Here is a 15097-nt window from a genome sequence, read left to right as displayed (position 1 = left end):
GCAGGTGATCCTGTCGAAGCCCTGGTTGATCTCTGGAATAGAGAAATGACCAGGGCGGTGGACACGATCGCTCCCGAGCGTCCCCTCTTTTGGAGTGAAGCCAAACCGGCTCCATGGTTTTGCAAGGAGCTGGTGGTGATGAAGCGTGTCAGACGGGGACTAGAGCGACGTTGGCGGAAGACTCGGAGCGAAGCTGATCGATCTCGGGCTAGAGCCTATTTGAAGGCCTACTCCGAGGCAGTATGGGCTAAGAAGAAATCTTTCTTCTTTGCCTCCATTGCGTCTGCTGGGAGCTGTCCAGCGGAACTGTTTCGAGTGGTTAGGGGTTTTTTAAGTTCCAGCCCCTGTGAGGGTAATTCTGACCACTCAGCAGACTGCTGTCAAGAATTTGCACGGCACTTTGCGGACAAAGTCGCTCAGATTCGCTGTGACTTGGACGCTAAAATTGATACAGTCTCTGAGGATGTAACTTTGGCGCCTGTTTGTCCAATTAAAATGGATTCTTCTCAACTTGTTCTACCCGAGGATGTGGACAAGATCCTTGGAGCGGTGCGTGCCACCACGTGTGTACTGGACCCTTGCCCTTCCTGGCTCATTAGAAGTACCAGAGGGGGACTGGTCGATTGGGTCAGGGGAGTAGTTAATGCCTCTCTACAACAAGGCAGAATTCCATCATACTTAAAGGAGGCAGTTATAAGACCACTGCTGAGAAAGCCCTCCCTGGATCCCTCTTTACTAAGTAACTACCGGCCAGACTCCAATATTCCATTTTTAAGCAAGATAATAGAGCGTGTGGTGGTCGCCCAACTCCAGAGATTCCTGGATGATACGGATTATCTGGATCCATTTCAATCTGGTTTCAGGCCTGGCTATGGGACAGAGATGGCTTTGGTCGCCTTGGTGGATGACCTACGCAGAGAACTGGACAGGGGGAGTGTGTCTCTGCTGGTTCTACTGGACCTCTCAGCGGCTTTCGATACCATCGATCATGGTATCCTTCTGGGCCGCCTTGCCGGGATGGGACTTGGGGGCACTGTGTTACAGTGGTTCCAGTCCTTCCTGGAGGACCGAACCCAGAAGGTGGTACTGGGGGACTCCTGTTCGACTCCTTGGCCATTGTCCTATGGGGTCCCTCAGGGTTCTGTTTTGTCCCCCATGTTATTTAACATCTACATGAAACTGCTGGGAGAGGTTGTCCGGGGTTTTGGGGTTCGGTGCCATCAGTATGCTGATGACACTCAACTCTATTTCTCTTTTCCACCTGAAGCCAAGGAAGCCGTATAGACCCTAAACCAGTGTCTGGCATCAGTGATGGACTGGATGAGGGCAAACAAGTTGAGATTAAATCCTGACAAAACAGAGGTACTCCTGGTCAGTCAGAGGGCAGATCAGGGAATAGGGATTCAACCGGTGCTGGATGGGGTCGCACTCCCCCTGAAGTCTCAGGTTCGCAGTTTGGGTGTACTCCTGGACTCAGCTTTGAATTTGGAGGCCTAGATTGCTGCTGTATCCAGGAGCGCATTTGCCCAATTAAAACTGGTGCGCCAGCTACGCCCGTTCCTGGAGCTACCTGATCTGACTAGGGTGATGCATACCTTGGTTACATCCCGCTTAGACTACTGTAACGCGCTCTACGTGGGGCTGCCTTTGAAGACTGTTCGGAAACTTAAATTGGTACAAAGAGCTGCAGCCAGAGTGGTAACCCGGGCTGGTTACAGGGACCATACAACTCCCCTGTTACAACAGCTCCACTGGCTGCCAATTTGTTTCCGGTCACAATTCAAAGTGCTGGTTTTGACCTACAAAGCCCTATACGGCTCAGGTCCAGACTATTTGACAGATCGTATCTCCCTACATGAACCTGTCTGGGATTTGAGATCTTCAGGTGAGGCCCTTCTTGTGTTCCCCACACCTTCACAAGCCCATATGACACGGACACGAGATAGGGCCTTTTCGGTGGTCGCCCCTAGGCTGTGGAACTCCCTTCCGAGTGAGGTACGATCAGCTCCCTCCTTGCCGTCTTTCCAGCGACAAGTAAAGACTGTTTTATTTCAACGGGCATTTGGGATAGAGAACGACCAGGATTAAGTGTCATAGGTTTGGTGATTACATTATATGATTTTATTATTTTAAATTGTCCGCTGTTTTTAACCTATATTTTATGGTTTTAATTTTTCTCATAGTTTAATTCTTTTTTAATAATATACTCTGTATGTTTTAATGGTGTTGCTTTTAGTTGTAAGCCGCTCTGAGTCCTATTGGAAAAAGGGCGGGGTAGAAATAAAGTTTATTATTATATTCTTATTCTTTGAATGTCCACCAGTTCTAGTATTATGAGAGGGAGAAGAACTTTTCTCTATCCACTTTCTCAGTGCCATGCATAATTTTATACACTTATACAACATATGTATAATACAAGAAATCTGCAGTAAAGTGCAGATTAACTCTCATGAGGACCGTTTTTTTTAAGAAGAAAATCACCAACTGATGTGGAAATGTGGAGAACTGAATTTAAGAATGGAAAAATGAGATTTGCCCATCCGAACACAGGGATAACCCCCGTCATTCCCAGGGTTGCAGCTCTTACAGCCGTGGAAATATTTGTGGAGTCTGTCGCAAACTTCATCCCAGCGACCTTCTGTACCCAATAAAATACCCTCCAAAGGAGGATGGGGTTGGCTCTTGGGTAGCTGCAACTGTCTGGATCTCCAAGAGGCCCGATTTAAAAGCTGGATGAAATGAGTACTGCTCTTTTCTGCCATTTTCTTCTCTTTCAAAAAAAAAAAATCATTTCCCTAACCAAATGATTATTATTATTTGTTTAGCAAGGTGGATTCAGCTGGCAGCAACACCCGCCTCATTCTGGCTGTCGCAGAGCTTAGACAACTAGAATTCACGTAAGTGAGGAATTTTAAAGGGATCTTTTAAATAGACATCTTGGCAGCTACTAGCGAAAAGTGGAACACCCATGTACTAAGGCAGTATATCTCATAGTACCAGATTAAATGACAGGAGAGGGCAGTTGCCTTCAAGCTCTGCATCTGAGCCTTCTCTGAGACATTTGGCTCGGCCATGGATGGCTGAGACAGAATGCAAGCCTTGATATAAATTTGTTCCAAACCACCAACACAGCTCTTTAAAATCCCCAGCAATTACTTCTCAATTTACGAGATCACTTTTTCTGAACGGGTGTTTCTTTACCCATGGAACGAGAAGAGAGGGCCATAGATCAGGGGTAGAGCATTTGTTTTGCATGCAGAAGGCTCAGTTCCTGGCATCTCCAATTAGGGCTGGGAATGACCCCTGCCTAAAAATTGAAGCTAAGCAGGGTCAGTTGTGGTCAGTGCCTGGATGGGAGACCGCCTGGGAACCATATGTAAGCCGCCTTGGGTTTCAATCATGAAAAGAAAGGTGGGGTAGAAATGTGATAAATAAATAAATAAATAACCCAGAGAGTCCACGGGTTCCAGTGCTACAAGAGAGGGAGGAATTTTTTTCTAGCAATATCTGGAAGATGTCACATTGGCTACCCATGTGTTAAACGGATTCCCACAGAGAAGCGGGACACCTCTTTTCCTGGGACGCTCCCTGCCCGCCCTCAAGACTTTTGCAACAGCTGCATTTCCCCCGAAGATCAGTCAAAGTGATTAAACACAATTCAGCAGGGATTCCTTCTGTCCCAGCCTCATTCAGATGAACGGGATGGTCATGGCAGCTTCAGTGGAACTAGTGCAGGATGACTCCGCGCTGGATCACCCCAGATGTCAATTCTGTGCTCACCTCCCTGGAGAAAAGGAAGCTGCCAAGTGGAATAAAAGGTAAATTTTACTCATTCCAAGATGCGGAGCTGAAGGCCTGAAAACCCCAGCAGAGCTGCAAAGGCCTTGACATCCTAACCTAATGTAACCCATGCTTCAGTTATTGTTTATAAATACGGCATGCCTGTGTTTGCTGGCATTGGGTGTGGCTGTTACCCTCCGCCTCCCTTTCTAGAACCAGCTATAGGAGCATGCTCAGTAAGTAACCTTAAGGGTGGGCTGGCTTCTCTGAGAAGATTCTAGCAGACCAGCCCAACTCAAGAAGAAGGAGCTGCTTCAGAAGGGATGGGAAGGCCAGCAAACTTTGTGTTATTTACAGGCCTGCTTTGGTTGCTTTTAGGAGCCAAGCAGCAACGATGGAAGATTTTGTCTCCTGCACAAGGAACTAGCAGCAAAGCGAAAGGGCTGTGAACTCATTGTTCTGTTTGGGGGTTGTTTTTTTATTTATATCTTGTTAATGTTGTAAAAGAGAAATTGTAATTTCTGCACTGCTATGAAGCAACAGCAGCCAGACTGTTAAGAATATTAAGATTATTATTTGTTTGTTCTGATAATATATGAGAACTAATTTTCTTCAATATATGTATATATATATAAATTTAATCCTTGTGTTGTTGTTTGTTTTTACTGCAACTGTGGAAGGGAATCACACTGTCAGAAAAGACTGAACCTGCCCACCTCTCCTATGTAATGTAGGGATATTTGTGGGTTACACTAACACCCAGCTGCATGGCCAAAACTTCCCCCCAGCCCTGCAAGGTAGGCACATGAGTATAAGAGGAAGGAGGTGCTCTTAACCTTCAGCAAGAGGCAAATGTGAAACTGCAGATGCTGGGCCTCCCTGGCCAGCCTGCCTGATCCCAGCCCACATTAAGAGCCATCTGCGGCCTCAGAGAAGCAGAGCTGCTCTGACGCCTGTGACAGTTCAATTGCGGGAAGTTTTTAATTAAGTGCATTTTATGCTCCTTTACCTTTCCTCAATGGCATTTCCTGAGTTCTGGCTCGATACTCTGGAGCACTTCTTTCCCGAAGGGAAATGCTACGATTGTCACTGATCAGGTCAGGAAGGCTGCCTTGAGCATCATCTGGGAATGAGAAGGAACATTTGCCCGATGCTCACCTCAAGCAGAGGCTGCCTCTGTGACATTTAAAGTCCGTTGATCAGATGTGGAGTGGGGAGTAAGGTCGTCTTCTGGACTTTCAGGCCGGATGGAAACCCAGAAATGTGGATGACAGATGGGGCTGGCCCACGACATCTTGACATGCCAAGGTGCTGTGTGCCAGGCACTTGGAGACGTGCATCCCAGAATCCCTTGCCACACTGCAGATCGTGGTGTGGCATAACTCAAAGATCACAAGCTGCCTCTTGGTTCATCTGAAAAGACTTGTGTGTCTTGGCTTAGCTGGGCTTGTTCTGCTGAAGGACAAACAGACTGATAGCATGGTAGGCCAAAATACATGTATGATGTTACTTGTCCTTACCCATGTTCCAAAGTGCATGTAAATGGGGAGGGATGGAAAGATCTTGTCAGTTTTGGTCCTCTCTCATTTTCCCAATCTTAAGTGCTGTTCTCCACATTTTTGCAGCAATTTGCAATTTAAAAAAAAATCCTCATGAAAACTCTCCAACATTTTAGTGCGAATTTCTTCTAAGTTGTAGGCAGTTTCTCACCATGTAATGCCTTTCTGCAATCACCAGGCTGGGGAAGGCTGATGTACACATTTCCCTGGGAGTTAGGTGCAGTAGTGTAGGGGTAAATTCAGAAGTGCAGGGGCCCTTCATAATAGTTGAAGCCACAACCTCTTCCACAATCATGCCACCTTCTAAAACTATAGAATAATCTGGCCAGGCCTGTATAGTGCTTTAGAAGACTCTTCACAGCAGCTAACACACTCCCCTTTCACGCTGATTGGTTCATAGGGACTTGGCTCCCCAAAAAGTAAAGGGTCTAAGACCCCCTGAGACCCTGGACAACCACAACCCTGGTTACATCCTGGTGCTTACTCCTGAGTACACTTGCGCTGCACCTCTCCCTTTGGCGCCCTCCTTGCTGTTCTTGCAGTGGGAGCCAGGAGGGTCCACCGAGAAGCAGCTGTCTGTGAGGGCAGCTGTCCGGACAGTACCCCACCTATTGCCATCTCATTTATTAAGGAAAACCCTTACAATTAAGCAGCTGCTCTGAGCCCCCCGTTTTTGTTTTTAAAAAGAAAAAGAAGGAAGAAATGCAGTAGCAGCCTCGTAAGCTATTATCAATTGATTAACAATGAACGCCTAGCAACTCATAGGCGAGCGTCATCGGCCCCTACACAATGGCTCCATCCCGCGAATGGGCTCGACGATGCAGCTTTGCCTCGGGGCTTTCCTTCGCTTCTGGGCGCTTGCCTGCAGTGCGCCCTCCTCTCCGCTAGAGACCGCCACCGCAGGGGCAGCAGCGGCGCTCTCACGCAGGACGAACCTCTCCGCCCGCGCAGCCTCCGTGGCGGGCAAGCAACCCCTTCCGCCTCAGCCGGGAGTTAGTAGGCGGCGCCGCCCCTGCCGAGCAGCCGGGTGAGGCGAGCCGAAGACGACGACGACGATGTGGTTCATGTACGCGCTGAGCTGGCTCGCGCTCTTCATCCAGGCCTCCTTCGTCACGCTCGGCATCGGTGAGCGCGCCCCCCCCAGCGATGATGATGGTCGGCTCCCCCCCCGCTCTGTTGCTCTTTCTTTCTCCCTCCCCCCCGTTCCCGGGAAATGGTCTCGCCCACCCTCACCCGGGCCGCCCCGCAGCCATTCTGACCTCTCCTCCCTCCCCCCCTTTTCGGGAATTGCAGTGGTACGGCCCGCCCCGGACTCTGGCCGACCAATAAGCGGGCGCTTCCTCTCTTCTCCCCCGCGTTCCAATAAGTGGTACTTTCCTTCTCGCCCCGGTATGGCTCAGGAAGGGGGGAGGGCCAGGGTTGGCCACGAGGCTGGCGGCTGCGTGGAGCCTCCACGTCCAGACGCAGTCTACCTGTGGATACCGCTTGGGGGTGGGGAGATGAGGCAATGGCGGGGCAGGGGCTCTTGCATGCCTGCCCGCCCTCCCTCCCTCTGCCTGGCGGAATATCCGGAGGCACAGAAATACAGAAAATAAAATTACTACTGTTATTATTTAAATTTCTGTTTCATGCTTTCTCCCAGAAGGAGCTTAGGGTGGCAAACAAAAACACTCTAATACATATTAAAAACAAAAGACTTTAAAACATATTAGAGCATCTTTCAAAACAAAACAAAACCTCCTTAAAAACATCTTTTTTGAACCAGCTTTACAAACATCTTAAAAAGCAATTCCAACAGAGATGTAGACTGGGATACGTCTCAACCTAAAAAGCTTGCTGAAAGAGGAAAGTCTTCAAAAGGGGCCGAAAAGATAGCAGAGATGGCCATGCCTGCGTAATATTCAAAGGAAGGGAATTCCACAGGGTAGGTGCCACCACACTAAAGGTCCGTTTCCTGTATTGTGCAGAATGAACCTCCTGATGAGATGCTATCTGCAGGAGTCTCTCACCTGCAGAGCGCAGTGATCGACTGGGTATATAAGGGGTAAGACGGTCTTTTAGGTATCCTGGTCCCGAGCTGTATAGGGCTTTGTACACCAAAACTAGAACCTTGAACTTGGTCTGGCAGCAAATGGGCAGCCACTGTGGGAGGCAGGATACTGGATGAGATGGATGTGCATTTGACCTCTCTCACTCCCCCGGTCTGAAAAGGGGGGGGGTGTCACCTCCTGACCAGAAAACCTAAATATCCATTTGCCTTGAGCTGGGCATAAGCCTCAGGAAGGCAGGGTAAACTTCCTGTCCCAGAAGCAGTCTATCTTATTGTGCCAGTTGCTGCGGAGAGGTAGCAGGAGGGAGTTGTTGCCCTTTGCACCCTGCCTGTGGGCTTTCCGGAGGCATCTGGGTGGCCACCGTGGGAGGTGGGATGCTAGCCTAGAAGTCTGGGCTTTTGCCCTTAGGACCACCAAATGCACGCTGTTGGGTGCTCGAGCGGGAGGACTAACAACAGGCAGGTTTTCCTCTCCTGCTCCCTTGCCGGATGTTCAGTACTGTCAGGCTTCACCCCACCTGCATGCACAGACCTGGGGAATCTCTGGCACTAAGGAGCCATCTTCATTTGTCTTGAGTTTGTTACCACAAGATGTCGTGGTGGCCATTTACTCAGATGGTTAGACGAAAGAAATAAAGAAAAATGAATAAGTTCTTATCCATGGATATTTGCCTTGATAGTTGAAAAGAACCTCCATGGTTGGGAGCAGTGTACTTCTAAATAGCAGATGCTGGGGATAGACAGCAGGGAAAACGCCTTCATGCCTTGCTGGTGGGGCTTCCCAGAGTTGTCTGGTGGCCATTGGAAAGCAGGGTGCTGGGCTAGATGGGCTTATCCTGATACACCAGGGCTGCTCTTATGTTCTCATACTGTGGTCCCTCCCAGGCTAATTCCTCTTCCGCTGCTCTGAACTTGGCAGCGTCTGTTGCTGCGAACAGATGTGGTGATTCTCCACTGGCTTGGAAAGGAGATTAGAGTAATTACCAGAGGGTCAATTTCTGGCTCTTAGGCATGAGAGCGAAACAGACCCTCTGTGATTACCAGTTCCTGGGGGCAAATAAGGATTGCCTTTGGGTCTTGTTTTCGGCTTTCTGGAAGAAAGGAGTTGGTGTGCACCCATGTGGTAAGTGCACAGATTTACAAAATGGGAATCTTGTTTGAAATCAGTGGTTGCAATTGGTGGATGCTAAACCTTGATTGTTTCATTCATTCTATCATGTTGTCTTCAGATACTTTTTATTTATTTTTTTACAAAAGCACTGAACAAACACACCAGAGCTATGGTACCATATCATGGGGATGCTGCGTTCATTGAGTATAAAAGAAATTTTAGCAGCCTAAGAAAAGCTTGCAAAATAATGTATGAGTTGTATAGCTTGCTGTGCAAGGATTGGAACAATGGCAACAAAACAATGCAGTTTGAGTGCTAGGACGAGGGATATTTGCCACAAAAGTGCTTGCATCCTTGAGGGAAGACTTCACCGCCTCTGCAGCCATCAAAGCCACAAGGCCTGGAGTCGATTACACTCTTATGTTGCTGCTGTGGAGTTCATAAAACAGGCTACGTGGCCAGGAATTATTAGCCTAGTCTCCCCCCCCCTTATGTTAGTGTCTAACAAACTCCTTTTCTTCTCTATTCCAGCGGCTGGCTTGTACTACTTGGCAGAACTGATAGAAGAGTACACAGTAGCAACCAGCAGGATCATCAAGTACATGATCTGGGTAAGTCCAGCTGCCTTTGTGACAAGCTCCCTGTCCTAGTTGGTCTCATCCAGCTCGCTCGTACCAGTAGTGTGAGATCAGTGGGTTGTCTTAACCTGTGCTAGTGGGGAGGAGTTCCTAAGGCTGTTTGTTTGGGACAGAGGGAACGAGTGCCTGTCAGGAACCTTATGCCAGATTTTTGAGAGCTGGCTAAAAAGCCAGGTTCAAGAGTTGTAGCTTGAGATAGCAAGGATTGTTTCACCAGGCAGGTTGCGTCTTTGTTTTATGGGAGTGTGGAAGATGACTAGAGGCAGCCGCCGCTATGATCTTCCCTTCTTCCTGTCAGCTGCTCACAGCTGCATTGTGAGATTTTTTAAAAGGGAAATTTACATCGTTCCTTTTACTTTCTTACTATTTACATTTAATGGATAGTTTTCAATGCTGTTCCTGCTCATGACTTATGCTCATTAATTTCATTGGGTCTATTCTGAGTAGGGCTTAGTTGTATACAATCCTTTGTATTCAGCTGCAATCCTAACCCTGCTTACCCAGAAGTAAGCCCCATTGAATTCAGTAGGACTTCTGTGTAGACATGGTTCAGATTGCGCTCTTAGTTACTTTCCCTGATAAGTCTCAAAGCAACTTAAAAAACAAAGGTTCATAATACTGTATAGGTAGAAAATTCTAGGACGCAGTGGAAGGAACTTTTTAAGGCCACTATAAAACTCTCACAATCATCAGGCGCTAAAAAAGAAATCCCTCCATCTCCCTACTATATGTTTGGACGCCAGAGAACGAACGCACGCACACACACACACACACACAAAATAAATACCATCACTGTTGCAGGAATTGGCACTCAAATGCCTGGAAAAAGAGAAACGCTTTTGCCTGGTGTCAGGCAAGCCTCCTGAGAAAAGCATTCTGTAAATGGGGCCACTACTGAAAAGGCCTTCTCTCTTGTTGCTGCCCTCTGGGCTAAGATTGTATTTGTGTAAGCCCTCCAGAGCATTGGGGAAATACATTTCACTGTAGAAATGGCAAGGCAGCACAGACCACAGCAAAACCAAGCAGGTCTGTTGGGTGAGAGGGGTTCAGTTTTTTCTTCCTTCTCTCTGGGGCCTGCTGGTATTTGCTCTGTGACAACAACTTTCACTGACAGTGGCCTGCGCTCTCCTTTAGTTCTCCACAGCTGTGCTGGTTGGACTGTACCTCTTTGAACGCTTCCCTGGCCTCGTGGTCGGCGTGGGACTCTTTACCAACCTGGTGTACTTTGGATTACTGCAGACCTTCCCTTTCATCATGCTCACCTCTCCAAACTTCATACTGTCCTGCGGTGAGTGCCTTTGAGCTGCTGGGAGCCAGACAAGACAGCCCTTGGTGTTCAAACTCTGCCTCGCTGGGGCTGTGCTGAACCTTTGAGTCTTGTCAGCCTTGAGTATCTCAGCTGTTGCTTGGATAGATTTCTTGCCCTCATGGTTGAGGAGCAAACCGCTCTGCTCTTGTCATTGTGTTTGCTCTCCCAGTCATTATCGGAACCAGGTCACTATTTTTCCCACTGACAGAAGGGAAATCTGTCCTTCTGGTTGGATCCTGGCACTGAAGTTGGCGCAACTAGTTGATCTGGAGAATTTGATGGTGTGTAGGGGAGTGGCTGGTAAGCTCTGTAGCCAGGCAAGGCTTCATAGAATAGATGCTTGAGTATAGCAGAAGAACTGGGCATTTCATAGGATTGTAGAACAGTAGAGTTGGAAAGGGACTATAAGGCCATCCAGTCCAACCCCCTGCTCAATGCACGAATCCAAATGAAAGCGTACCCGACAGGTGGCTGTCCAGCTGCCTCTTGAAGGCCTCCAGTGTTGGAGAAGCCACCGCCTCCCTAGGCCATTGGTTCAATTGTCAGAGCGCCCTAACAGTTAAGACGTTTTTCTGATGTTCAGCTGAAATGTCCTTGACTTGTGTCTGTTCTGGAGGTTTACACAGTCGCAGAAGGAGATTTGAGAGGATGCTGCTGGCCTCATGGCATGAACTAATGACAATGGAAATTCTTCTGGCTTCTCTGGCTGGACTGTTGTTCTGTGCTAAGGACATTCAAGTGTTCAGTCCTCTTAGTCCAAATACTTTGTCTTAGGTCTTTCCTCCACTGAAGCTAAGGCTGAATATGTGTACTCTCCTTTGGACACCTTCTTCTCCTCTTCTCCTCCTCTTCTGTTACCTCCCTCTATGTCAGCATTTAGAATGCAAGCTGCTTAAGGCAGGGACTGCCGTCTCGCTCGTTCATCTGTAAAACACCTTGAAAATTGAAAGTGCCATAGAAGTCATAGTACTGCACTCAAGTGCATCAGAACAAGGGGTTTGGAGTGGTTTTGGGGTTCCCCCCCATCGTTGTTTGATTTGGTTAATCCTGTTTGAACCCAGTATTCACAGGTTTTATAATTTTGTGGGGTTGGAGTTCGATTACAAGAACTAGCAACGGGGGGATATCAGCAGAGAGACCCGACTGATACCGTATGCTGGGAGTGCTGCTTCTCATCTGGTAATTTGCTTTTTCTTTTGACAGTCTTGGTTGTGCTGAATCACTATTTAGCATTCCAGTATTTTGCGGAAGAGTATTATCCCTTCTCAGAGGTAAGAGATATCGCTGGATCTCTCGTGGAGTTTGTGTGTCTTATCTGCTGGGGAAGAGGGCAAAGGTGAAGTGCTATGGCAAAGTTGGGTTCCCGCTACCGCCCTCGTTTCTTCAGAGCTAACAAACAAACAAACAGCTGACAGGTTTGGGATTCTCAGGGCAAAGCATTTTTATGTTGGCTGTTGACTCGAAAACAATGGTACAACGTTGTGTCTTTACATTGATCTTAAGCACCCTTGCTGCAGTCTGAACGGTGCCCACAGCTCAGTAGGTAGATGGTTTGTTTCCATTCTCGTCCATGAGTGGTCTTAGGATTGTGATTTGAGGGAGCTTCTTCCTCTTCTTCTAAATTATATCCTGCCCTTTCTGAAGGAGTCCTGGGTGACAAACACATCAACAAAGCAATTTAACAACAACAAAAAGAAAAGCTGTCTAAAAACAGTTACTGATAAAAAATATTCCTAAAAACAGTGCTTACCAGATAGGCCACTGTTTGTGGGAGAATATGGCAGGCATAGGCACTGGCCTGGAGACGTGATTTATCTGTGAAGATGAGCAGAACCGGGCCTGGCCTCTATGTGGTTAGGAGACCATCTGGGCAGCTGGACTCCTGAGCGTCTTAGAGAGAGAGGCATTATGCCTGCTCTTCTTCCAGCACAGTTGGCAGACTGTTGTTCCCGGAGACTACGGCACAGTCAAAGCCCCCTTCAGCGCCGATGTGGCTTTTTGGGGGAGAGGCGTCCAGGTGGGAGCGTGTCAGGGTTGGCTGCAGCTGTGCTTGATGTTCTCTCCATGTTTCACCCCCCAGGTTCTTGCCTACTTCACCTTCTGCCTGTGGTTAATCCCCTTTGCATTCTTTGTTTCCTTGTCAGCTGGGGAGAATGTGTTGCCTTCCACGGTGCAGCCAGGAGGTGAGTTCCTCAGGCGGGTCCTTTACGGCCACCTTCCCCAACCTGGTGCCCTGCAGCTGTTTTGGGCTTCAGGGAAAGACTGTAGCTTATTGGTATAGTGTATGCTTTGCCTGCCAAAGGTCCCTCCCCGAAACCCCAGAGAGCTGCTGCAGTGAGCTGGATATACCAAGTTAGACCATTGGCCCAAGACAGCAGTTGGACTGATGGAAGTTGAAGTCCAAAACATCTGCAGGGCATCAGGTTGGGGGAGGCTGCTTTTGTGACCAGAGTAGCGGGGCTCTGTAGCAGATTCTGTGGCTGAAAGAAATGATGCATGTGAAGTGGATGGGCTCCCCCCACCTTTTTTTTTTTTTTTTTGCATACGCTGGATCTGCCATAGAATTTGCTGGGAAGGCCTGGGAGGCTGAGGAAGACGACCAGCTGTGCAGATGTGGGCTGGTGGTGACTGACAGGGCCGGGGTCAGGGAGCTGCCACAAGCGATGTGGAGCTGCGTTAGGCACAGAAGCCTCCTGTTCATTTCCGTCTTCCCAGTGGCTTTAGATTTTTGAAATTACAAGTTTCTTAATCTTATCTTAAGGACCATAAACTTGACTTCCTAGACATGTGGATGCATGGCAGGCCAAGAGTCCTGTTTTGCGTTCATCCCTGCTGGCTGATCAGATCTTGCAGACAAAGGGACACACTCTTAATCTGGCCGTTAGAGCAGTGCCTCATAGGAACTACAACTCCCATCATGCAGTGCTTAAAAGCTACGCCAGGACCGTCTCTCTTCTTACTCATGGTCTGGTGATGCCCTGGGTTTAGCTTTGTCCTCTTTTCTTTGTTTCCTCAGACGATGTGGTATCGAACTACTTCACGAAGGGGAAGAGGGGGAAGCGCTCGGGCATCCTGGTCATCTTCTCATTCATCAAGGAAGCCATCTTGCCAAGCCGCCAGAAGATGTATTGATCCTCCAACCGCCCCTGCCCCAGTGAACACTCTCGTCCCAGTGGGGCGTGAGACTCCCAGGCCTTGCCCTTCTTCCCCTTGCGTCTGTCCAAGTGGCACGTTTGGGGTGGCAAATAGTCAACTGTGGGGCAGGCACCCCAGGCTCTCTGGGATCGTTGCGCTTTGAACTGCTCCGTTTCCAATACTGTCTGCTTGGGAGGGGTGTGTGGTCAAGGAAGGCAGCCCTGTCGGAGTTTGGATCCCATCTCTGGCACACCCTAGATGGAGCCCTGTCATTGTCTCCACATCTGAAGCCAAAACATTTTGCAAAAGGTGCTTTGTTCATGGGTACCTCTCTTCCTTGGAATGAAGGTCTTCAAGGTTTGACTGCGGTCTGCACAGATTTACAGCCAATGCACGCAAACCCTCCCATTGCCAGGATTCTTCCAAAGAGTTTATTTGTAGAAATATGTGGAGAAGCAATGGAAAGACTGGAGTTCCAGAGGCACTTGTTGTTAAATACATATTGTGACATTGTTGTAGAGAGATGGGCAGGAGCCCTGACCCCTACATCTCTCTCTCTCTCTCACTGATGATGATGTTTCTGGAGACAAATTTAGGCAAATGGATCCCAGTCTCAGAGACCAGGAGTTGGAAATCTCTTCCCCTATTTTACTGGGGGTAACTGAGGATGCTTCAAGGGCCCTGGTGGATGGACTTTATTTTGCAATCTAGGGATGATTATTTGCACAGATTTCCTAGATCCCCACCCTTCCTTCAGCATCTGAGTTAAACAAATTGAGAACCCTGTTAAAAGAACATAATACTGCTGGCACATTCCCCCATTCTGCAGAGATTTCATTAACCTGGAACAATACTGTGCTGAGTGAAAATCAAGCAGCACAAAACCTGAGACTATCGAGAGAAGAGGGACAAAAGGATTGTTTGCGAAGGAATTACGAAGAGACTGCTGATCTGGAATCCAAAGGGCTTTTTGCTTTCGTTAAGGTGTAAACCTGGTTCCTACATTGAGTTCAGTTTCTCAAGCTGTGGGTTCTGGGGTAGTTTTATGAAGATTCCACCAGGCACCTGTGAGGGTCTGTGCCGCTTCAGCAGCTGAAGCAAAGATGGATGGGAGCTGCCACGTTGTGGATGCTGACAATACAATTTTGTTCTCTCTTAAATTAATGGACGTTTTGGTTTCTGTTCGAGCACACGGCCTGCGTTAAATAAAGGTGTTTGGTCAAATTTGCCTTAAAAGCAAAAGTGGCGAGCAGCTCTCTCCTCTCCTGGGTGCCTTACAGAAGCAGTGGCTTTGGCTCCCAAACGTTGGAGCAGATGGTCCTTTGGAATGGGGGGGGGGAGACAGTGTGTCGCTCTCCATGCTGCCGCTCAGGCCGAAGGGTTAGAGGCAAGGCAAGAGGGTGGCTCACCACTTGAACGGGCCTGCTGGAGTCCGGGCGGGAGCCACACCTTCCAGTGTGGGCCAAAGCACTTCTAGAGTGGATCCTTCACTCTCGTATCCTGCACAGCTACATG

At 48.4% G+C, this 15097-nt stretch overlaps 1 protein-coding gene across 2 annotated transcripts; it reads left to right on the top strand.

The window, feature by feature from the left end:
- The first annotated feature begins 6143 nt into the window (after positions 1-6143).
- On the top strand, positions 6144-14806 carry TEX261 (testis expressed 261). 2 transcript variants are annotated; one of them, XM_061583644.1, is made up of 6 exons: positions 6144-6464; positions 9032-9111; positions 10273-10426; positions 11651-11718; positions 12592-12630; positions 13464-14806. In XM_061583644.1, the coding sequence occupies exons 1-6, from the start codon at positions 6395-6397 to the stop codon at positions 13743-13745; spliced, it is 693 nt and encodes a 230-aa protein (XP_061439628.1). In that variant the 5' UTR covers positions 6144-6394; the 3' UTR covers positions 13746-14806. The 2 variants fall into 2 exon arrangements, with proteins under 2 accessions (XP_061439628.1, XP_061439629.1); XM_061583645.1 differs by having other exon boundaries at positions 6163-6464; positions 12528-12630; positions 13464-13668.
- Positions 14807-15097: the final 291 nt, after the last annotated feature.

Source organism: Rhineura floridana, chromosome 9 (genome assembly GCF_030035675.1).
Source record: "Rhineura floridana isolate rRhiFlo1 chromosome 9, rRhiFlo1.hap2, whole genome shotgun sequence".
NCBI lineage: Eukaryota > Metazoa > Chordata > Lepidosauria > Squamata > Rhineuridae > Rhineura > Rhineura floridana.
Note: the sequence above shows the minus strand (reverse complement) of the source record. Positions and strands in the feature narration are given on the sequence as shown.

Excerpts from the sequence above, each read along its gene's own strand:
- TEX261 (XM_061583644.1), top strand. The coding sequence starts at position 6,395 with ATGTGGTTCATGTACGCGCTGAGCTGGCTCGCGCTCTTCATCCAGGCC. Across the intron at positions 6,465-9,031 it reads CTTCGTCACGCTCGGCATCG|CGGCTGGCTTGTACTACTTG; the intron begins GTGAGCGCGCCC and ends TCTCTATTCCAG. Across the intron at positions 11,719-12,591 it reads AGTATTATCCCTTCTCAGAG|CTGGGGAGAATGTGTTGCCT; the intron begins GTAAGAGATATC and ends TTTCCTTGTCAG.